General features: G+C 43.0%; 1 protein-coding gene across 1 annotated transcript in view; it reads left to right on the forward strand.

Moving 5' to 3' along the window:
• Positions 1-22,460, forward strand: part of pvalb6 (parvalbumin 6) — an 87,027-nt gene extending 64,567 nt beyond the window's left edge. The window contains exons 2-5 of the mRNA XM_050069269.1: positions 15,472-15,537; positions 18,156-18,288; positions 18,382-18,491; positions 21,757-22,460. Of these exons, the coding sequence (XP_049925226.1) occupies positions 15,477-15,537; positions 18,156-18,288; positions 18,382-18,491; positions 21,757-21,782 (330 nt within the window). The 5' untranslated portion in view covers positions 15,472-15,476 and the 3' untranslated portion in view covers positions 21,783-22,460. The remainder of the gene's footprint in view (positions 1-15,471; positions 15,538-18,155; positions 18,289-18,381; positions 18,492-21,756) is intronic.
• The last annotated feature ends 2,560 nt before the right edge of the window (positions 22,461-25,020 follow it).

Raw genomic sequence — 25,020 nt, forward strand, 5'->3', positions numbered from 1 at the left:
ATGATGGGGGGGGGGACGCATAATATTTTGTTTGTGTGTCACAATGAAATATGTGTGCTTTTCAACACTCATAACGCTGTTGCTTTCAATGGCAGATTAAATGGAATTTACATCTTTAATTTGTTTGGTAATATTTAATGCAAATGTGAATCGAGTCTGCACGCTTAGGATTGCTTTCATCGCATATGTGTTTTGCAAAGTCATCCCATTAGTTTGTGGCTTTATGACATTGTGAATCTTAGTGGTGCCTCCAGTTTGTGAAGTGGGAGTGTGTAACCATGGCATATACACTCAAACCATCTATCTGTCTGTCCATCTATCTGTGGATTGCCATGAGATTTGTATAGACATTCATGTTCCCCAGATGATGGATCCTAGTGACTTTAGGGATCCCCCACTTTACCTCTTGCATCACCAAGAGATTGACTTTTTTTATTTTTCCTTAAATGTTGACTATTGAATGAATTGCCGATATATTCGGTACAGACATTCATGTTCCCCTCAGAATGAACTGATAGCTGATAACTTTGCTAGTGTTACCAACTTTTCCAAAAAGCAGCTGTTGTAGCACTAGCTCCAAAAGTTTGAAGTATGCTCTGAGTAAAATCGTGGAAAGAATCGTGTATGAACAAGTCCAAGGGTATTTTTATAATAATAACCTAAACACTGTATTTCAACATGCATATAAAAAGGGGCACTCCACAACTACAGCACTAACTCAGATGACGGATGACTGGTTGAGAGATATAGATATGCAAAAAATAATTGGTACTGTATTATTAGATTTTAGTGCAGCCTTCGACATACTGGATCATTTCCTCTTATTGAATAAGTTAAGCTGTTACGGATTTGAAGATTCTGCAAATAAATGGATTAAGAGTTATCTAACAAACAGGAAATATTCAGTTTATTTTAATGGTAGTTACTCTGAAATGAGAGCTGTGGGTTGTGGGGTGCCGCAAGGAAGTTGTCTTGGGCCACTTTTATTTTCTATTTTCACAAATGACTTGCCGTTGATGTTGAACTCTGCCATCATGGTTATGTATGCTGACGATTCCACAGTATATGCTTCAGCAAGCACAGTAAAAGAGCCGCCAAACTTGTTTGCTTCTTCGTCCAAATTGGATTCAAAATGTTGTTTAAAACAGGAAGTGTCGGAGTCTGAGTCCGTCAACATGGCTTGTGCAACCATAAACTTTTCCGTCAGGGCCAGCATTTAAGTGCAACATCTTCTTCCGGTTTCCAGCAGATCTTCTTCTTCATTTGTTTTTGGACACAGCAGTGCTGCTCCATTTCACAAGATGTAGCCTATAACAGTACCCCGTATCTTATAACAGTGAAAACACAGATTAACGGAATATCTCGACAATGGTGGGAAAGCGTTGGGTCATAGCTGACGGAAAATCTTGTCATTGGCGGGGAAAGAGTTAACATCAGAGTTTAAGCATTGTCATCGTGTACATGTTAGCAAGCTGATGTTAGCATTTAGCTCAAAGCACTGCTGTGCCTAAGAACACAAAGCTGCTAGCGTGACTGTAACTACGCCCCTAGAATATTTAGCTTATTGGACAACACATGTAACGTCAATTCCCGATGATGAAATGTGCCACTGTTATATAGCTAGCAAGCTAACGTTAGCCTTCATGTTATCATTTGGGGTAGGCCTATAGTAAAAAATAAATATTTGTACAAATGTCGACCAACTACCGCGTAAGTCGGCCGACAAGTTTAAGATGCTTTTGTGGTCCTGCTCTTTGTGTGATGTAGGCAACATGTTGACCACTGAGTCTGAGAAGTGTCCACATGTTCCACACTCAACTTTTTGATTGTTAAGAGTGCACTATCCAAGTACCCATAATGCATTGGATTTTGCCATACAACTCAAGTTTAACGCACTTATGCTCTCAAAATAGTAAGTGTAAGTACAGAAGTATCCGGTTTGAGACAAGCATGAGTTTTGTTTTCAGTCATACCAACATATAGCTATAGTTACAGAGTCAATTACAATGGCGTGACTAAAATGATCATGTGAAGGAGAGGTGCCAGGAAAGAAACTTAAAACATGTTTAAATAATATTTATAATTCACGAACTGTCACTGTCAATCAAGGCAGATAAATACTGTGCAGCTATGAACAAACACACACTGTCTCACACACACACACACACACACACACACACACACACACTGACAGGGCTATTGTTGCTGCCAAGCTGTAACTGTGTGGTTAATCTATCCTTTCCTGTACCTGCCAGAGGATTAGCCAGTGGACAGTGGTGATAACAGCCAGACGATCCCCAGGCTTCTGTACTACTTTTATCAAATCCAGTGTGTGCGTGCGTGCGTGTGTGTGTGTGTGGTGTGTGTGTGCATTCATGGGTGCACATTTGTGTTTCTGCTTTTGAATGAATGTCAGCTGGGTTTGTGAGTGCAGAACACAGACGCAAGGATGCAGGTGAAGTTTATCAGGTTTGTTGTAACAGTACAGTACCGGGGATGACTGGAGGGCAGAGCAGCGGCATGGCAAGCAGGCAAGAAGGAATCCTCGGGCACGGGGAACAAACAAGCATTAATACTGATAACAACAAGAGTAATTCTACTCTCAAAGATAGAGGAGCTTGCCCTGAGCGTGTCTTCAACTGAGACTGGAACAACGATCTGGTGATGAGTGGGAGGAAAGCCGAAAGCCTGTCTATGTTCTCCAACTCAATATCCTCTTATTATGCCACATTAAGGAAACCTGTCAAGGGGTTTTATGTTCTCAGCAATGTTTTGTCCCCAGGTCACATATTTAACCTACGTCTCCCTGGGTCAGTATATTGAAATCGTCCATCTACAGCTGAAACACATTCTGGGGGCAAGACCGTTATCTTGACTTTAAGCATTGATATCTCCACAGTGGCTGAACAGATTTTTACCACTCAAACTGCATTTGAAACATCCATATCCCTTTGTTCTTTTGTAATTTGAATTACAAATCTCACGCAGTCTTAGTTTATAGTTTATATCAAGACGTCCACATACTTAAAACAGAGGACGGGCAACGGAACAACTTTGAGAGGATGTAGGTGTAGCCCGAATTGTCAAACAAGATAGAGAATTACATCCTTAAGTGCTTCAAACATACTGTATATTGAACATGTACACCTGTGTACTTTTTTATAACTAGAAAGATGGATGAAAAGTGTGTCTTCAGGGTTTTATTAGGGGAATATAGAGCTGGGGAACATAGGACTTTGTGAACATACGGATGACCCAAGAAAGGGAGAGTGCTTGAGCTGTGGGTTGATGAGCTGATTGTAGCCAGGTGTGTTGGTAGGCTGGGTCCAGGTGAGCAACAAGACAGGATTCAGACACAGCACACACACACAGACAAACCAGGGACATGGAAGACAAGAGGAGTGCGGAACACAGAGAAACACAAGGGAGAGACAGAGGCACAGCTGCGGCTGTGACAATGAACACCATTGTACATTCCCTCTTTATCAGCAGCTCCATGAAATCAATAGACAATGTAATACACACTGAAAAGGTAGCTCCGGCAACATTCAGCCATCGAGCTTATTTGAGGATCAACTGTGCAGATCAGTAGCAATTCAGATAAAAAGCTTTTATGGAGGAAGAAAATCACAGAGGACGCTTTGTTTCAAGAAAACGGCCTGTTAGTCATTCATGTTTGTCAGGTTTATAGTGCAGTAATGGAAGCTGGGTCTCTGTGCGGAAATGGACAAAAAAGATGTAAAATTTGATGTGAATTTACTTAAAGGAACAGTGTGTAGAATTGAGTGGCATCACACAGTGAGGACTGTAAATTGCAACCAGCTGAAACTCCTAATTAGGATTCCCTCAGTGTCCATTGTTCAGAAAGGTGTTTAGTAGAAGCCGAATTATTCACAGAGGTCTCCTCCTCTCCAAAACAAACGGACCAGGTGATGTAAACCAGTAAAAACACTGAATAAAGCAGTTTCATGTTACAAATCAGTGTTTCTCCAATGCTGTTCAGCTTGTCAGAGATGGAAACAACAGCACCTGTTAATGTTTGCTCGCCTTTTCTCTCTGATAATTTAAGATCCAAACGTTCAGGAGGTTTTTACTAGGAGCCGAATTATCCGCAGAGGTCTCCTCCTCTCCAGAACAATCAGATCCGGTGATTTAATCCAGCAAGAACACTGAATAAAGCAGTTTCACATTAAAAATCAGTATTCTTTCAATGCTGTTTGGCTCGTCGTGGAGAGGCAGCTAGCTAAGGTGGCTGACACAAAACACAAATGGCCCTATCCAGAGCCAGTGTTTGGTTTGGGGGTCTGCCCATTATTCCGACAACCTATTGGTCCGACATCCCATTATTCCGACCATATTAAACCCATTGTTCCGAAGTCCCGTTGTTCCGAAATCATCATGATGCCCTGTGGTTAAGGTCTGGTTAGGTTTAGGCACAAAAACCACTTGGTTAGGGTCAGGAAAAGATCATGGTGTGGGTTAAAATGAAAAAGAAAGTGGCAAACACATAAGCCGTGAGCCTGCTTCGCCTCAAGCCTTTCCCAGCTGACCCAGAGCCGGTCGCAGTGCACCATCAAGGCACCGCGGAGAGCTCCCCACACAACCCGGACCCCAGAGTTAATAACAGAAGGTTATGGTGTTTCACTCTCTCCTCTCTATGACACTTGTATCTCAACCAGTAGCCTACTTTTGTTGCGTTGCTGATCCTCTATGGTACACAAATACAGTATAGCCTAGTATGATCACATATCGGAACAACGGGACGTCGGACCAATGACATGGAGCCTTGGTTTGTCCATTCTGGGCAACTGTAGAAATATGGCAGACTAACCAAGGTAACAAAAACGCAACAATTCTTATTTCCTATTTTTTCATTTGACCATTCGTTAAGATCTGTCCTAACCTGTAGAACGAGTTTTGTTGTTTTGATCTTTTCTGTTAAAGGGACAGTTTGGATATCTGAATTAGGGTTGTAGGGGGTAATTATCCATAGTCACTGTATTACATCAGCCCAGTTTGGGGCCACCCAAAAAAATCTATATCAGTTTAAGTGTACGATATATTGAGAGCTTCTCACAGCTTTACCTTTCAATCAGACAGCCTGTTCCACTGGGGACGCCGTTAACGACTTCAATTCCCCGTGTATGCTTTTGTCAAGGCCACCAGACTTCATTGCCAAAAACAGTATATTTTTTGGAGATGCAAGCTGCCTTGATCAGTTGGTGAGTTTGACTTTCAAACGGGTTAGTTCAGATTCAAAGTCTCACAATAACACAAACAAAATAACTGATCAAGGCAGCAGTAGACGAGCAGCTGCTGTGTTCAGCAATGTTAAATCACTGTTTTTCTCAGTAAAGTATGGCGGTCAAAATGTTCTAAATATAGTGTACACTTAAACTGGTATAGAGTTTTTAGGTGGCTGACATATCTTTTGTTGCTGGCCCCTCCACAGCAGGACATTGCTTAGCTTCCATGTTGGACTCCTGCCTGCGTCTCCAAACTAGGGGCCACCTGACATCTACTGTATGTAAGACAAGATCTGAAGTATCTCTTTAACTCTACCAGGGATGGATGCCTACTGCCCATAGAGACCACTAATATTATACTAACCCAAATCCTATTATATCTCCACATATCTATTTATCAAGGTTTTTTTTTAAGTACCCAGAGGCACAAAGAGAGGAGCAGCCGTTTTTATTCAGCCATTCATTACAAAAGAAATCCCAATATTGGTTGACCTCAGCTCCGGGGGTGTATGAGTCACATAAAAACAATGATTCAACAACACAATGCTCATTGTTAAATGCCTCATTGCAGCACACTGACACAGCCGCATAAAGGGGGGGGGGCAACACACGGCACCTTCAAAGCCTTTTCCTTTAGAGGACAAGAGTTCACTTCCAGTTCACACTCTCCGTGCAATGATACTGAAGAGGCATATTTCTCTGCAGTACGATTCCCTTTCTCCTTTTTCCACTTGTCTCTGCCTTTTACAGCCTCCCCCACAAACACAAACACACACAGACAACTGTCAAGTGAACATTAGGGGCTCGGGTGTCTTGAAATGCAAGTACATTCTCCTTTAAGCCGTCCACCTCTTCGCCCCAGCCTGCTTGGCACCCTCGGCAACACACGTAAACGCGCACATATTCACACGTTCATGCAGCTGTTACAGTAAACTGGGGAGCTGGCAGCACGGCACTGTGCTTAGGTTTCCCACACCATTGGGATGATGGGACTTCCCACAAAGGAAACCCCAGTCAGTGTCACATACTGTATTATTCAAAGGCCGACCTCACGAAGGAGAGATGACAACAAGTCGAGTGCATTTACATGGACATGAATAGCCTGTTTATGAGGCTACTCCAGGTCATGATGATATCTGGGGCATGGTGTTTACATTAGCACAGAGAAATCGGTTTAGTCATATTCCCTGTCTGCATGATAAATACTATCCATCCAGTTTCATCCGCTCATCCAGGGCCAGATCGCAGGGGCAGCCGGCCCACACGTCCCTCTCCCCTGCTCCTCCTGGGGGATCCCGAAGCTTACCCAGGCCAGATGAGATATATAATCCCTCCAGCATGTTCTCAGCCTCCTACCAGTTGGACGTCCACTGAAAACCTCCAACAGGAGGCACTCGTCAGGATCCTGATCAGTGTCTGAGCCACCTCAACTTGCCCCTTCTGATGTGCTCATCTCTGGGCTTCAACTTCAGATGTCTGAGCTCCTCTCCCTATCTCTAAGGCTGATCCCTGCCACAGAGAAGACTCACTTCAGGCACTTGTATCTGTGATCTCGTTCTTTTGATCACTGCCCAAAACTCATGATAAATACTGGTACCCTGATTATTGATGGCTGCAGAACATTTGTGCAGGTGCTGAAACTGTTAATTTCTTCTCTGCTCCGAATGCCAACAGCGCTGACCATCATCTCCCTCCCTCTCTCAACCACACTCACACACACACACTCCATACTGAGCTAATGTTCCTAACAGGAGCTATATTACTCTCATAACACCATCCTGCACGCTGCAGTCAGCTCGTCACTTTCACTGACACTATGTAGGAAAGGGAAGCAGCTGATGAAGATACACAGCTTCTTTCATTACCATAAGACTATCTCGCCAGTCTCTCCAGGGATGTTGTGATGACGTGATCGCAACAGTTATTGCAAATTCAGTCGATCCTCGTGCATTCTGTGCCAGTTATTGCAAATTCAGTCGATCCTCGTGCATTCTGTGCAACCTTGCAACTTTACAGCAAATTTGAGTATTTGAAACGGGTAAAATCTCAAAGCTGTGTGCAGCATATTGATTCGCTCAGAACCCCTTTGCCGTCCATGCAATTCTTTACGGAAAATCTGCCATGAAATAAAAAAAAAAACAGCCTGCAAAATCCTTGTTGAGTGTTGTTTGTATTCTGTTACGTCACTTTGCTGAAGCCACACCTGCACAGATGGTCAACAGCACTCAATAACCAAGATGAGGTGTAACAGTGCAACAGTGTACCGGTTTCTTCTAGAGTACACCAGGTTGCATTTAAGATTTCTCATAAACAGGATAAGGACTTATCACAGTTTCTGAAAACAGGTTATGGTCAACAAATCAACAGGATACTCCAAAAACCCAATCATAAGCGGGTTATTCATATCCATGTAAACACATTCATTGTTAGCTTCTACCCCTTTTTCCATACCTTATATAAAGTGCATACACGACCCCTAAAAAATGTCAGTTCCATGGTCACTGACATCCTTTTGTTTTCCAAATGAAAATGTAAAAACACAAATTTGCAACCTCTGGAAGAGTCCTGAATGTTGATTTTGGATTGAGACTTCAATCATTCAATCAATCATTTATTTGTAACAAATTATACAAGGTAAAACTCCAGTGAAATACGATTCCATCAGCTCCTTTAATGTTGCATCATCTCGCATCGTTGGCTGTTGCTCTATGATTGTCGATGTTTCCTGATGGTTCTGGTAATCCAACCTGACCCCAACGAGACGACTGCATGGAGCCGCCTCTGAACAGTGTATAGCAGTGAATCAGACAGCAGCAGGAACTGGACAGCATCTCACATTCCTCCTCCTCCTCCTATCATGAGAGTTCTCTGCTCTGTCAGATCATCATATAGAGAAAGAGTCACCTGGTTGATTTCGCCAAGTTTTACTGAAGTCTTTACTCCACACAATACTGGGACTAACATATCACCAATGAAAGAGATATTGATTTTGTAGACTCATAATGTTTCCTTATTCTTTCATGTCCATTCAAGGCCTGTTGCCTCTATCATATCCACACAGTCAACCCACACTGTCCTACAGTTTCACAGAAACATATTGTGGCTTAGACGGCGGAGGTGAAGTAAACTCAGGATGATTAATCGGAGTAATTTCGGCTATGATGTCTGGAGGTTGGCAAGTACGCTGATCGACTAGTAGAGGGTATACCTTCCTTTTGCCATTGACAGTACATCCAGCTATCAGCCAAAAAGCCATTTGAGAGTATAGGCGAGTATAACCACTTCCCCTTTGGTAACCTACCCATCTACCTCATAGTGCACCCACCTCATCAACTACCACTGAACCACTGATCCTTGACACTGATTATTGACTTGGCGTTTTATCTGTAAATTGTTTGAAATCACTAATTTAGCGATTTAACTTTCTTTAAGAAATTCCTGGAGGTTGATGAGAGATGACCCCTGCGTAGGGGAATGTCACAGAAGGCCTACTCATAAAATGAACCGCCTTCTCCGATACCGAATCTCGCTCCGAGCTAAATTGAAAAGCCGTCAGCCCTGCAGTGCAGGGCGAGCTAGTCGACGGAGAAACAACAAAGCATTTCAGATAACCGACTGCGATCAAGAATCTGCAGAGACGGACCGCAGTTGAGCACAACCACAATCGGTCTTTATATACTTTCCCTTAAATAAATCAATGCGGCGTGCTTTATACAGTTCCGCTGGTGGCACACTGACTGAGATATCTGGGTAAATCAATCTTATCCTCCTCATTTCACGCTGAATTGTTTCTTTTCCCCCGCGGCCACCTTTGTGGTAAAGGTCAGAGAAGGAGGTTGTGCTTTTATAATGATAAAAGATTGGATGTGTGGCCACACAAGTTAAGCAGTGTTGAGTATTGATCTGTGTGTGCAGCAGCATGTTACTGAACTAGATAACACCCAACCACAAAAGAAGCTCATACATCACCGAAGCTGAGTGTGACACCAATGAGAGAAATCCATGAACTCCCTCTAATAGCAGTGAACAACATTTATCTGTTTGTGCTTTATTTCAGCACTTACAGATCAAACCAGGATTCATTTCAATGTTTTTATAACCATGGATGGATTTACCATCTCCTAAGTTATGCCTTCATTTCTTTTAATTGAGTTTGCAGCCAACAAATATGATCATTTTCATAATGGGAGCCCTCTCTGGTCATTAACAGATTATTTCCCCACACTGTGATAAATATTTCATGCTGATTTTAAATGAAACCCACATGAATTACATGCTGTTTTTTGTGGTTATGAGCTTCAAAAGCAGCCAAATAAAAGCACAGTGTCTCAGACTATGAAGCCGATGATATTAGAATAGTTACACAGCTTGAGGCGTGATGCAGCAAAACACTTCTGCATGAGCGATCTGTAATGGATAGAAATGTACAGGCACCTCAGACTGTATTTCCACTGAGAAGGACGGAGCCGCGATACGGGCCAGCTCAGCATTATGTGCTGCACACAGGGAACACAGTGATGATGATGGCACAAGGATGATGGTGATACCCTGTCATTACTGTGACCTTTCAATGAGACATTTCAGTCCTCACTGCTTTGCATCAACATCAGAGATTAAAGGTTAAAGACGTTTCATAAATACACAGTGATGTACAGTAGGCTGTCCTCTCTAACAGACAGATGTTAGTGTGTATCTTGTGTGTATTTGTGTCCAAGAGCTCAGGGGCCCACTGCAGATAAACTACAGTAAATTAAGCTCGCTTGTTTACAGTAAGTTCTCTTCCACAGGATCCCAGTAGCCTTGAAAAGCCGAGCCACATCTCACAAGTGCAGGCTTTTAGCCATGCGGGGGATGTTAATCAGAGCACCACTTTGTTCCACACTAAAATATCTCAGGGGGACAGTCCACACAAAAAGCCTTTTTTAGACAGGTTTTTTTTTTTTTAAAGGGCCATCACTCACTCGACTCTCAGGACAGATAGGCATTTAAAAGGACATCACTAATGATGGGAAACCCCTGCTTTTTGTACTTCCAGTCTATTTTTCTGTCTGGTATGCTCATAATCAGCCTGGTCTCAAAGAAATATGTGACATGACCACGACCGCTCAACATCGTATTACGTGGTGATGGCAAGTAATATCTTACAAACTGTGAGCCAATAGCCAATAGGAAGTCAGTTCCTGGAGGTGGATATGCAAATTCCTTGAACAACATCACACAAAAGGTTGTTTAAAGCAGTGGTTCCCAATTGGTGGGTCACGGGTCCATTCTGAATGGACCATAGGTGACTTGCAAAGATGTCAAGTTTATAAAAAGACACACTTTATTTTTAAGTGCAGTGAATTTCCGGCACAGACTTTTTATTTTTAAAGGCGCTGTATGTAAGAATGTGTCCAAAACAGTTACTGCACTCAAATTCAAAATACTGCCACGAGTCGTGTCCGCCCCCCCTCCCCTACAGATTCGAGGTTGCTGCTCTGTGCTGAATTGCTGCGTTGTGCTCCGGCGTCCAGCAAAAATAGTAGTCCTGCATATCTGTTGCGGAGGGCTCCGGAGCGCCGCAGAGATGGAGCCGGAACACAGTACAGCCGCAGCCGGTGGAAACACACACATTGACTCGAATTGAAATCCTATCGGCTCCGCTGCCGTGCCGGAGCGCAGACGCAACCAACACGCATCTGGTGGAAATTGGGGGTGATTTGTTTGTCTACGGGCGGCTTCTCTGCTGCCGGGATACAGCGGAGGAGGAGCCGGCTGCTAATGCTATGTACCGGGACACTGCTAATGCTGCTTGCCGTGCTGCTAACGTTTGTTTCTCAAAAAACTCAGTTAGATCGATGACCCACCTGCACATGGGCTACAATGTATGATCGAAAATGAATAACAGTTGAAAGTATTCAAAATGTCCATCCCCGTCTAGCTATGATGCTAGTTAGCCAACTTTGGCTAAAGCTTACCTGTTGAGGAGAAGAGTAGCCACTTCGACATCCGATTTCAAATTCTTCTCCGCTTTCAACCGTCTCCACTGTTCAAAAGCATCTCCTATATAGACCCTCACTTTGCCTCGAGTTTTGTCTTGGCGTTTTTGGGAATCATAACGAGGTCATTTGGGTTTAGTCACACCGTCAGCCACTGTAGCTCAGTCGTAACTACTGGCAACCCGGATGCTGAGACTCTACTGACTGCGTGACTGGTAGACGGCAGTGGGTGGCGCAACAGGCCAAAACACAAATTCAAAACATAAACATGATTTGCGGACTGTAAAATTTTTTTTAAATGCGAATATTCTGGCTGCACTATTGTTGTCGGTGAGATCAGTATGTTATATGAACATTATTCCTTAGTCTCTGTGACATATTAGGAGGATTTTACGACTATTTGCTTTAGATTTCTTACATATAGCTCCTTTAAATATCATTTCCTGCTGTAGCGTGAGTGACTGTCGGACAGCTACTTGGTCGAGTTAAGCCTAGTTCACATTACACGATTTTCACCCTGATTTTGCGTCGCAGAGACTATCGTAATCTTTTGAGTGTTCATACCTGGCGACGTGTGTTTCTGTCAGCGGGAGTCTCGACAACTGCGTTACGACCTGTGTGTGCACACCACAAGATTTCTCCACGAGCCCTCACCGACAGAGCCCCAGATAACTCGGTGACGTCACCAAACTTGGAGACAACACATCGTAAAGGCATGGATATTCTTCCCAGTGTTGAATCAGATCTGCCTCCAGGGCCTGGGTCCAAACACAACGCACTCCCCGTGATCCTGTGGACGCCGCCATTGTTGTTGTTGCTCGCCGGCTTGTCAGTGTTGCCAGATCTTGGGAGAGGAACAAGCAACCAGGGCTATGGAAACAAGCCCAAAAGAAGCGACTATCATGCGTTTAAATAACTTATAAGACAGATATATATAGAGGAAGGCGACGTTTACAGAACAAGCCCAAATAAGCAACTCCACTTTAGAAACAAGCCCAAAGTCGTGGCTAATAAGCGGACCTGGCAACCCTGCGGCTTGTCCTCCTCACATTTCTTCCGTCCTCCTGCGTGCTGACGTGGGACGTATCCCGCCTCTCATTGGCTGATGCTCTTTGTCAGTCGTGTCAGACTTCTCCAGTTTTCTAGCATGCCAGATATCCAGTCCCAGTCACAGACGAGGGGGCGACTTGCTCGTAGGCTTGTTCACACATGAGGACTCGTCGTGGCAGACTATCTGCCGACTCACCTCCGACCCAAGGCGGCTCTCAAGATCCTCTGCGACGTCAAAATCATGGTGAAAATCGTGTAATGTGAACTAGGCTTTAGCAAACTAGCTCGATGACATGACGCTGAATGTATTCAACTGTGTGGACCTTGAGCTCGTGACTGAGGAGAAATCCGGACCTCATGACTGGACCAGTTGGGAACCACTGGTTTAAAGAGTTAAGAAAAGTCAGTGCAGGGACGAGGTTCGGGTGGTGGACGGGTCAAACAACCACAGGACCAGGACACCTCTGTCCATGTGCTATCTGCAACCAAAAGTCAATGATGAGTTTTAACTTCAAGTTCTTTACATATTTACATTACATGACATAGTTACATCACATTACGACATGCTGATGCCCTGTATGTACTTATTTTAACCAAAACTGCAAAACTTTTACTTAATCTAACCTGATATTTCTTTTTTTACTTTCTATTTGCATTGTTTCTGTGATGCCAGCAAGTATTTTGATACATTGCGTGCCATCACCATGTAATGCTATGTTAAACAGACACCATAAAGGGCAGGAAGAATAAAATCAATTAATCTATAAAAACATACCTGATGAGGTTTACTAAACACTTTTGTCTGGTAAATGTCTAACATTAGTCAACCTGTTAGATCCAGTTTGGCTGGCCGCTGTCTCTGCTGACAGGACGGCTGATTCTGAGAACATTAACAGCACACTGTAAGTCAGAGTTAGTTTAAAGGACTTGACACTTCAGACGTGCTTATGCGCTACTGATGTCGTGCTTTTGATGTGGATTTCCAGTCTTGTCAACATAAGAGTTTAGTCCATAAAACATCCACTGAGAATCCGTTGAGCCTGGCAGCTGGAAGTTAGATCAAGCACAAAGTTATTTATATGAAGATGTGTGAAGATATAAAACTCAAATGCGTTCATACACTGATGTTTGTGGATAGTTTAAAGGGACAGTTAATTATAAAATCGAAAATACATATTTTTCCTCTTACCTGTAGTGCTATTTATCAGTCTAGATTGTTTTGGTGTGAGATGCAGAGTGTTGGAGATATCAGCTCTAGAGTTGTCTACCTTCTTTCCAGTATAATGGAACTAGATGGCACTCAGCTTGTGATGCTCAGAGCTCCCAGGCTGATCTCATGTACTGTTTGTACTTTGTTCCTGTAAAAAGTAATGCGCTGACAGCAGTAAAGAGGAAAACGCTCCATGTAAGAAGCCAGGTTGGGATGGTGGAAGGATCAAAAAACATAGGACTTTCCACAGGAGACTGGTGTTTGGAACCACGTGTACGTTGTCACCGCGTTTCTTTTCCTAAACCTTACCTTCGTAACTTTACATTAAGTGCATAACATCATCTGTGGGGCGCTAATTTGTACGGTATCATACAAACTGCTGTATAAGGAAATGTATAAGGAAGCGAAAAAAGTAAATAAATTTGAACAACTATCTTACTCAAGATAATCCACAGACCTTGCTGTGAACAGTTGCATTGGGGAGCTATTTTATTTCCACCGAACTACACCTGCCAACCATATCCCTGCGCAGAAAGAAGCCTGCGTCTACTCATGGACAGCGTGAGATTACTGGCATCCTTCTCAGCTGAGCTGTAACATGAGTGTTGCTAAGTGAGTAGCAGTAGATGAAAGCTTGCCTTTGCGCAGTGATACGGTTGGCGGGTGTAGTTTTGTAGAAATAAAATAGTTCCTGCATGAAACTGCTCACAACAAGGTCTGTGAATTATCTTGAGTAACCAGGTCACGATTTCTGGAAAGAGACATTGCTGTTCACTTTTTTAAAATGTATTCTTTGGAGCTTTGAGCACCACAAGCTGAGTGCCATCTAGTTCCATTATATTGGAGAGAAGGCAGATATCTCTACGGCTGATATCTCCAACACTCAGCAACTCACATTAATAAATAGCACTACAGGTAAGAGGAATCATATGTGTTTTTAATGCTGGGGGGGAACTGTCCCTTTAAGGCTCTGAGGGAGTGTTTAACTGGAAGTAACGACAGCTGTTCATCTAGGTGCAGGTGAGGTTTGTGTGGATGTCTGAGTGAAGTGTCGATCATCTGTCTTACAGCCTACTTGAAAACATGCGTGTCAGCAAATTCCTATCAGGGTTTGCCAGACCACAATGAGCGAAGTGAAATCAGAGCCCTGCATCCTCTAATCCAAATGTCACTCACTCCTCTTCATCATCACATCTCCCCACACTGCTGTACATTCCCTTTGTGTTTGCCTTTCTCTACGTCCTTGAGTGTATACATGCTGTATACGTTTGTCTGCTGTGGCAACAGAGGACAGAAGGGCATCAGTCAAAGTCGAGGGAAGGTGACAACTTTGTGCGGCGATCGGGTTCGCTCACACACAGAGTAAAAAGCCAAAGGGCTGTTAAGTGTCGGGCTCACCTTTCATAGTGTGAGGTACAAGGAGATTCTCCATCTGGACTGGGCTGACAAACTGAATTCTCCTGTGGTATTTCAGACACAGCTGAATACTCAGATGGCCTGTTAAACCCCTGCTGACTCTGTGCCCTTCTTTCATCTGTGACAGCTCGATGATATCATACAGATAAAATTGAAGACACCGATAAGGACACCACGCTGGTTGTTCTGTCCCTCCCTTCTCACTTTTCTTAATTCTTATATTTATTTTAATTGTTTCCTTAGTTTTAAAACCAGACCTTCTTTTCCCGTCTTCTCTCACCACCATCCTGCTCCTGTATCGTTCCCCTTCTCCACCTCTGTCTCATCTCCTTCCCCTTTCTCCCTTTGTCACTCCACCACGACTGTCACTAATTCATTCTGTCACTCATCACCTTCTTCTCGCATGTCCTGGTTTCCTGCTCCATTTCTTGAGTGTCACCAGTGTAATATGAGAATGTCTCCGAGTTCTCTCCCTGCTCTCCGGCGACCTTGTTTTTAACCTTGTCCCCTCTCTGTCCTTCTCTTCCTTCTCTGTCTCTGTCTTTTTTTCCATCTCTGTTTCCTTTAACAGCCACGATGGCAATGAGCAGCATCCTCAACGCTGATGACATCAAGAAAGCTCTAGATGCATTTGCAGGTAAAAGGAAAAATCGCAGGGTTACAACACTGTGTTTGTGTGTTTCCCTACACATTCATTTATTTGTGGCGGCACGCCATGATTAAATCATCTGCTGCCACATTTGATCTTTTGAGAGCTTGACCTTTTACACACACACATATATATTTATATATCTTTTATTTAACCAGGTAAAAGACTCAGTGAGATTTAAAATCTCTTTCTCAAGAGCGACCTGGCCTACAGGGCTGCATAAAAATTGTTACAGCAACAACACAATCAAACAACTGTGACACACCACAAGTGAGCAAACACAACATCCAGTTAAACGTGCAATTTTCTAAAATAATTTCAGTGAGAATTTGGGTACCGATGATGAGCTGATGAAGAATGCTGTTATCTTGATCCTTTTGAATTCGTGCATCCATTTTCCATAACCACTTGGGGGTTGCGGAGGCCTGGAGTGAGAGGCAGGGTACACCCTGGACAGGTCACCAGACTATCACAGGGCTGACACATAGAGACAGACAACCATTCACACTCACATTCACACCTATGGACAATTTAGAGTCACCAATTAACCTGCATGTCTTTGGACTGTGGGAGGAAGCTGGAGCACCTGGAGGAAACCCACGCTGACACAGGGAGAACATGCAAACTCTGCACAGAAGGGCTCCCCCACTCTGGGTTTGAACCAGGAACCCTCTTGCTGTGAGGTGACAATGCTAACCACTGCACCACCGTTCCCCATAGTAATCAGCTCAGACTATCTGAGCTTTGTCTGCAAATTATTCCAGGAACAAGGGGCAGCATATTTAAAAGCTTTGGGGGACCAACATCAAGAAAATGTATTAATTATTGTGAAAGTGCAAGCCATATTGTTATTAGGAGTGCTATTGGAATATATATATATATATATATATACACACCGTTCAGTGATTAAAGGAAATGGCCACTTTAGAATGAAAACACAGACAGTACTTAGTGACCCTCATGCTGACAAGAAGTCCAGTGTAGTTTTTTAATCCACAAAACTCGTTCGGGGTATCAGAGTGCTGTGTTTACATGGCAACTCGCGCAAGACTCGAGAACTAGCACCACCACTAGCCATCACCTAGTCTCGCAGCAGGCTAACTGACCACGGTGAGAAATTATGCTATAAAAGTGGAGTAAATTACGTCTTTTCAAGTCCATTTTGCATGCTGTGGCTTCAGGGCACTTGGATTACGATGGACGAGCCGTTCTGACATTTTTGAAATGCATTAGCAGAATTTTATTACATTTTCAAAACATGGGTTCCATGCACTTAAAGTGCAGCTGTCATTCCGGCCAGCTGTTATGGATTAAAAAACTACACTGGACTTCTTGTCAGCATGAGGGTGAGTAAGTACTGTCTGTATTTTCATTCTAAAGTGGCCATTTCCTTTAAGTGCATCACGCTTTTGCAATTCAGATTGTACTCTGGGCACAGACTGAGCAGCAGAACATCAGGCGCAGTAAAAGTGAGACTTAACCGTGCATTATGCTGGGTCTTAATGTTTGCTTTTGCTCTCAAACAGCTGTTCCTCCCATCTATCAATCTGGTCTGATCAGCTCTGAATGATCGACTGATCAGTTATCCACCCCATGACTCAAAACTCTGCTGAAGGGATAAAAAGAGTTCCACCTGCGATGCATTCGTATACCTGCGAAAACCTCAGAAGTTAGAAAGTGGACATAAGGACACACAGGCAAGCAAAAAAATGGAAATTGGTAACACCCTGTCCATCGAATACCTTTAACTCCTGTGTACAAGTTTTATGTACATCGGTACCACGATAGTTGATCTTTGTAGATCCAAACCAAGTGCTCCAGAACCAGCAGCTCCTTCCACTTCTGTAGCTCTATATCAACAGTGTTGTAGAAAGACGTTAGCTAAAACAGCATGTTCATGCACTGACACCGTGGCAGCACTGTGGTGGATTGTGGATTGGGGTTCGAACCCCAGGGTAAGGGAGTCCTTCTGGGCAGAGTTTGCATGTTCTCCCTGTGTCAGCGTGGGTTTCCTCCAGGTGCTCCAGCTTCCTCCCACAGTTCAAAGACATGCAGGTTAACTGGTGACTCTAAATTGTCCGTAGGTGTGAATGTGAGTGTGAATGGTTGTCTGTCTCTATGTGTCAGCCCTGTGATAGTCTGGTGACCTGTCCAGGGTGAACCCTGCCTCTCGCCCAGTGTCAGCTGGGATAGGCTCCAGCCCCCCCACAACCCTCAAGAGGATGAGCGATTACAGAAAATGAATGAATTGACAATACTTTCTCTTTTATTTTACGTATATTTAATATATTTGCATGTACAGCGCAGACAGACGGGGATAGACAGAGCTCCGTGACCCAGAACTGACAGCTCCTCTGGCAAACACGTTCTCAATCTATAACAGTCACACTATCAGAAGGCCGCCTTATTACAATTAGATTTTTGCCTTTGGGCTTCATCACTCAGATGAACACAGGATAAGCAACTTCCAGCACCTTAAAGAAACTTTGTGTGGTTGTAGTTATGACATTACAAAACCCTTTTAATGCAGAGTCAGTGTATTTATGATACATTTCGAGGTGCTTGCAAAGTGCAGACATTTTGTCTCTGTGTTTGTGTGTGTGCAGTTGCTGACTCCTTTAACCATAAGAAGTTTTTCGAGATGGTGGGTCTGAATGCCAAGTCTCCTGAAGACGTGAAGAAGGTATTCACGGTGCTGGACGCCGACAACAGCGGCTTCATAGAGGAGGAGGAGCTCAAGTGAGACAAAACGACGCAACAAATGATCTTGTCGCACATAAAATATTAGTGGTGTGTGACGTGGATCATTTGTGCTTTTCTGTCCCTGGCTAGATTCGTCCTGAAGGGTTTCGCCAAAGATGGCAGGGACCTGACAGACAAGGAAACCAGAGAATTTTTAACAGCAGGCGACAAGGATGGAGACGGCAAGATTGGAATTGATGGTAAACATCAAATTCTATTAGTGGGGGTGTCGCAAGGTCACACAAACAATGGCATGCCAAACAAATGTAGAAAGAAAGACACACAAACACAAACAGACGGTCTCCATTTGCTGCTGTGTGAGATTCACCATACATTTATTTATTGGTCATCTATTAAGACCACAGTAAACTTTCTATGCCACAGACGTAAAACCTAAATCTGTCAGGTACCTTGGTGCAGTAATGACATCACCGTTTAACTGACTGTCCTCATCCGTCAACATTACCCAAACCACAGAGCATGTCTAATTGTAAGCAATCGAAATATGTCCAACAGACACCCACTTGTAGACGGACAGATGCAAAAGGAACACAATGGCTGTTTGCATGATTAGACCTATTAAGGGACTGTTCAAAAATTATTGGGGCAAGGAGGAGTGTTGGACCGTATGTTTGCCCAAATCGAACATTACAAGAGGAATTAACAATTACGGAAATGATGGTAAACATAATAAGCGGCACATGCTGTTTACGCAGCTGCTCTTTATTATCGGAGAGCTACTAAACACTTATCACCACTGTCACTGAATGAACACTGTTTTTGTACCGGTAACATCCCCAAAAATGCCTTTGCCAAACACACCAGACTCCATTTAAAAAAGCAGTAATTTTAGCGTGCATAAAGCCAACATATTTTCACTCCTTACTGAATGAATTAAGGGTTTAATTCAACCAAACCAGAGCTGGTGATTGTTGGAACAGTGGAAAACGAAGCAAGATGGCTTTTGTAAGTTTTATATTGTTTCTGTCAACTTTGAATTAAGTATGTACCTTTGTGTGTTTTAAAGTGATAAAATTACTGTTTTTTTAGATGGAGTCTGGTGGGTTTGATGCTAGCGATTTTGGGGCTGTTTTTGGTGAAACATACGGGATCTTATTTCTTAACAAAAGGTCCATCTCTGAAGGGATCCTTTCCCAGATATTGCCAGACACTTAGAATGATAATCTGAGCCTGTCAGTAGCAAGCATAAGCACTTTTAGTGGACGTACATTGACAGTGCTCTGTTGCCCATCAGCGTTACATTGCAGCCTGTTTCACTCAGTACTGCAACGATTTCAAATATTGCTGTTCCCATAAATCACTTCCAGGCTGAGAAATACCAAAGTTACCCTTTAATAGTCCTAATATCTACTAGAAAACAAAGCCCTGATAAAGAGACATGATTTGTGTCCTCTCCAGAAGTTCTTTAATGATCTGCATGATCAACAAACGTGCTGACAACAGCGATGCCATCTAGTTTGCCTGTGGAGAGGCTCTTCAGCCTGGGCAGCCATTTGATGACACCAAGGAGGAGCAGGTTGTCTGATAAACGATTTGATAGACTCCTCCTCATGAGGTATAACCGCCACTTTAGTGATAAACATGTCCAATAAGCTGGACTGATTTACTCTAAAGACATGGTTTGGTGAGCAAGCAGCCTGAGTGAGTTTGTCTGGCCTGTTAAATGCAGCCCATATGCCATCTAAACATGTTTTGTCCTTTTAAATCTATCTAAATCCTGTTGAGATACTATTCTGAGGTTAATAATATGTATACTAGGCAGTATAAGGACGGCCAGCCTCTTTTATACATTTATGTAGTTTTAGTTTGAGGCAGTTGCAGCCTGCTGCAGTGCTGTCTTCATTCTCCTGAGCCTTGTTTTGTACTGATGTGTGGCCATATGTAGATTTTATGTGATACTGTTAACTTGCAATAACTAGTGCATCTCAGGCAATGCTGTGGGGTAATGCAAAAGTAATGTAACAAGTAGTTTTATTTATTTATTTATTTTTTTGTTCATTTAACCAGTAAAAACCTCTTGAGATTAAGAGTGTCCTGGAGATTTCAAGAATGCCTGGCCAAGACAGGCTGCAAATGATAAATGGGCTGCACTTGTATAGCGCCTTTCTAGCCTTCTGACCACTCATTGAGTGCGTTTACATGGACAGTTTAATTCCCTTTTCATTCGGCATGAAAGTTCATTCCTATTAAAAGTGATCTTGTAAACACCTAATTCGGAATGAAAATGGCCAATGCGATTGAAAATTCAATCCGATGTAAGGGGCTGGAATATTCCGTTTCTAATTCCGAATGAAAGAATTTCTCGCACTTGTATACACTCATTCCTCTTTAAGTTCATTACGGTCTTTCTGCGCATGCTCGTTTCCTTGCCCTTCTGGCACGATGACGTATACAGCGCACATAGCAACAGGCTGAGATAGAGCAGTCGGACTCGTTGCACTCACCGGTTTCCATTCGCCACAGCACGGTCTTCTACCTCCCTTCTCCTCCTCAACAGACAAAGCATTAGCAGAACAAGCCCAAAAAAGGCACTAAGAACGGCGTCGTCAAGCATCTTGTTATCCGGAGTGAGGACTACAGTGTTATCTTCCGGTAAACGTAAACACGTAACATCCGCCCACCCCCTATCCAATCAGAAACCTTCCCTGCCCCAAACCTTGCACAGACCTGAATAAAGGCGATTAAACTGATCTCCCGTGTAAACCCTCATTCGGAATGAATATTTCTCATGTAAACTACCTGGAAACACTTTAATTCCGAATGATTTCATTCAGATTTATTTATGGGAAAGCAATTTGGGGGTCAGTATCTTGACCAAAGATACTTTGACATGCGGACTGGAGGAGCTGGGGATCAGGCTGCTGTTCTTCCAAATTGTAGATGACCTGGTCTACCGTCTAGCCACAGCCGCCCCAACATAAAGTCACACACAGACAAATAAAAAATAAAGAATATGCAACTCCAAAACAAGTGATATAAAACATAAAATGAGATTACTACAAAGCCAAAAAGTACGTTAATATATGCTATAGGTGAACTATAAAAACAAGAAAAACAGGAACTACAAAAATTTTAAAAACCAAAGTAGTTCAAGATAATTGTGTAGTGAAAATCTGATATCCTGCCAGCCCCAGTATAGCATGGGAAAGTTTAGACCACTAAAATTTCAGATCGCCATTTGTTCAGTTAAGATAAAAAAATGCTAACCCCTCCTCCTTTTGATCCCACTCTCTCGCCTTATAATTCTTGCACAGTCCCTAACTACAGATTTATCACACTATATATTTTTGACCATTTTTCAAAGCATCACATATTTCTTTTTAGTTCAATATTGAGACCTGACATGCTGTCGACATGTAACTAAAAACACTTGAGTGATGTATCTTTACATACAGCGAGAAAATAACTCCTGGCAACTTCTGTTTTCTTCTTCCTCTCTTGCAGAGTTCGCCGCCCTGGTGAAAGAATAAACAGTCTAGCACTCTGAGATCACCTCCCAGCCACCGCTACATCCCGCTGGCCCCTCTGCCTCCCCAGCACCCACACCTCACCGCCCCACCCTGACTCCCAGCCCCACCAGACTGCAGCCGACTCCTGCTACACACACTCCTCTTCCTCAACTTTCCCCCACTGCTGTCTTCACTGGGTGCCATGCTGCACTGTAGGAAGTCCGCTGTGGTGTGCCACCCCCTCACACACAAACACCTCCTCAAACGTCCCCACAGCTATATTCATCCTATTTATTTTATCCTTTTTATACAAACTGTTCTTGTTTCTGTTTATGTATAGATATAAAAACATGCCTGCAGGAATAAACCTCACATTTTAAAGCATAAAGTAGATATTTAAAGAAAATAGAGGTTATATGAGAAAGACCTTAATGTCCTTCTGTATTTCCGACTTTCTTATCTCTTCATTTCCTTAGTCAACACTTCCTCTCACTTTCCGACTTTCTTTCTCCCTTTTTCTGTTCTTCACTTCTCTCTGTCAATTTCACTCCTGGCACAGTTCCCTCCCTGCATTCGCTCCCCTCTCTCCCTCCCACGCCATCACCCCATCCATCTATCTATCTACCCATCCCTTTCTCCTCTGGTAATGAGCTGTTGTAAAACATACCAAAAGAAGAAAGAGGTCAAGCTGTGAAAGAATAAAATTAAATGAGAAAAAAACAAAGCCTCGAGAACACTGACTCACTAAGACTCCTCTGTTAACTCTCTCCTTTGATGTGATGCTCTTATCTGATTCTACATACGGCTCTCCTTCTCTCCTGTCTTCCTCTATTTCCCTGTCACTTTTATTAAGCAGTATGAGGGAAGCATATCTTGACAGCAACCTAATAATGCATAAAGGGGTGTGCTTTAAGAAGGTCAAAATTACCCTACAGTGTCATTTGTTAGTATTCATTAGCACCGACTGTGTCATTTAAAGGCTGGTCACACACTGAGATTTGAGCCTGTTTCTGACCCGAATTTTGAACCTCATGACTGATCTGAAGGTCGGACCGAATTTCTGCTTAATTGGGGGTCATTTGCCGTGAAGTGTACAGAGTGGAGCGAGGACCGATCACGGCCCAATCAACTACAACCAAGCGGCCATTGGATGGTCGGATTCATTTCTGACATGACAGAACTTTTGGTCAGCTTTTGTCAAAGCCACAAATTAATTCCCCAAAATATGTGCCATTTGTTTTTTTACTGTGCCTGTGACAGTGTCATGGCAACACAACGCATCAGGTGGAGGGAAAATTTGGAGGTCAGGTTGGTCGAGCTGTGGCATACGATTCCTCCTCCTATCACGGTTGATATGAACGAGAGAAATGTTGGCGGGATATAGCTGCTGCTCTTCAACTGCATGGTCATATTATGATACGATACGGTACGGTACGGTACGGTACGACATGTTATAATACAACATGACATGACACGGTACGATACAATTAGCTACAATATGGTAGGATACGGTACGATACAATACGATAAGATTGGATACGATACGATAAGCTACCATATGATATGGTATGATACAATGCGATGTGATACGGTACGATACAATGCAATACTCATACTCGTACTCTTTGTCCTCCGCTTATCAGGGTCCGGGTCGCAGGGGTAGAAAGTATCACAGTTCTGAGTAGTATCACGATACCACGGTAAAAATGAGGCAGATGTGCCTTTTGTCATTTATAAAAAGATAAATCACTTTTCTATAATACATCAATGATATTTCAATGGAATAAATTACTTATTGACTTATTCATACTTCAAAAACAGCATCAATAAGTGATTAACATAGGGGGGATCAAAATAAAATAAATAAATAAAATAAAAATCAAGCCACCCTCCTCCCCTGACAAGTAAAGAACAGTCCTTTCATAAGTAAAGAACAGTCCCTAAAGTGCGGTGAGGTTTGTGGACCGTTACCTGCCACAAAGAGAGAAATGTGAACGGCTCGTCTCTCCTCTGTTACGCCACATACCTGTGTGCCGCCACGGCTCAGTTGTCCAGGTACTACTGGGCAGTCATGACACCAACGAAAGAGGAAATTACTGGACCTGGAGTCGGACTTCTCTGTCGCCGGTAAGCCGTTATCTTGCGCCGCAGAGCACTATGAGCCTCCGCCGTATTCCTGTCTGTGACCCCCGTTCAACCCACAACCGCCAGGATTCGCCTTTCCTTTCTGCTGCTGGTTGAAACGTGATAATAGGGGCGCCCTACTCACGATCTTGTTCTTTCGGTCACTACCCAGAGCTCGTGACCATAGGTGAGAGTTGACGTGGATAGACAATACAATACAATATACTTTATTGTCCCCGTGGGGAAATTTGTCATGTAATCAGAAGCTGCACAAGTATTGCTGCCTTAATAGTCCTGAAGAAATTAAGCATACACCATGAAAACACATACTACGAATGACAGTATTGCACATCAGCCACTCACGTATTGCACATAGCTACAGCACTCAACAGAGCACCATAAGGAAAACACAACCCCTAAGCATCAAGCGACATTATTTAAAATCCTAATTGAGGTTGGCACAAATGAATTTTTAAAACAGTTAAGTTAAAATTCGGGCATCCTGTATCGTCTTCCCGAAGGTAAAAGCTCGAACTTAGCGTGGAGAATGTGGGAAGAGTCAGATATTATTCTCTGTGCTTGACTCTTCCCACATTCTCCACGCTATTTTTTGTTCTGACAAGCAAACAAATTTCTACCTGAGAAAAATGCCTCGTAGGTTACAAACAAACCTTTATTGACAGCTGTCAATAGCCAGAGTGGTCTTCAGGGGTAAATGCGCCCTTGTATAGTTTACATGTACAGTGTGAGCACATAAATCCTAAACATTTGCTTTACATTGCAGACAATTTACTCATACAGTAGGAGTTGGAATTCAACATCATTTCTAAAACAGGCTGAAATCGTATGTTGTCGTCTAATACCAACTCCTACTGTAGGAATATATCATCTGCATAGAAGTTTATTTGCTAGCAGCGGTATCGGAGCAAAAAGTATTACCAGGCAGCTGAAAATCAGTGAATATATCCTGCATTCCTACATTTCTCTTGTTCATATCGGTCGTGAGTAGAGGAGGAAAAACATCAAAGAGGCACATATGCTATTGCCACAATTTGCTTTTGTTTGACGACGATAAAGCCTCTGAGGGCGAGGACCAATATTTTGGGCTGATACGGTGTGGCAGCCAGTACTTCCT

Source organism: Epinephelus moara, chromosome 18 (assembly GCF_006386435.1).
Source record: "Epinephelus moara isolate mb chromosome 18, YSFRI_EMoa_1.0, whole genome shotgun sequence".
Classification (NCBI taxonomy): domain Eukaryota; kingdom Metazoa; phylum Chordata; class Actinopteri; order Perciformes; family Serranidae; genus Epinephelus; species Epinephelus moara.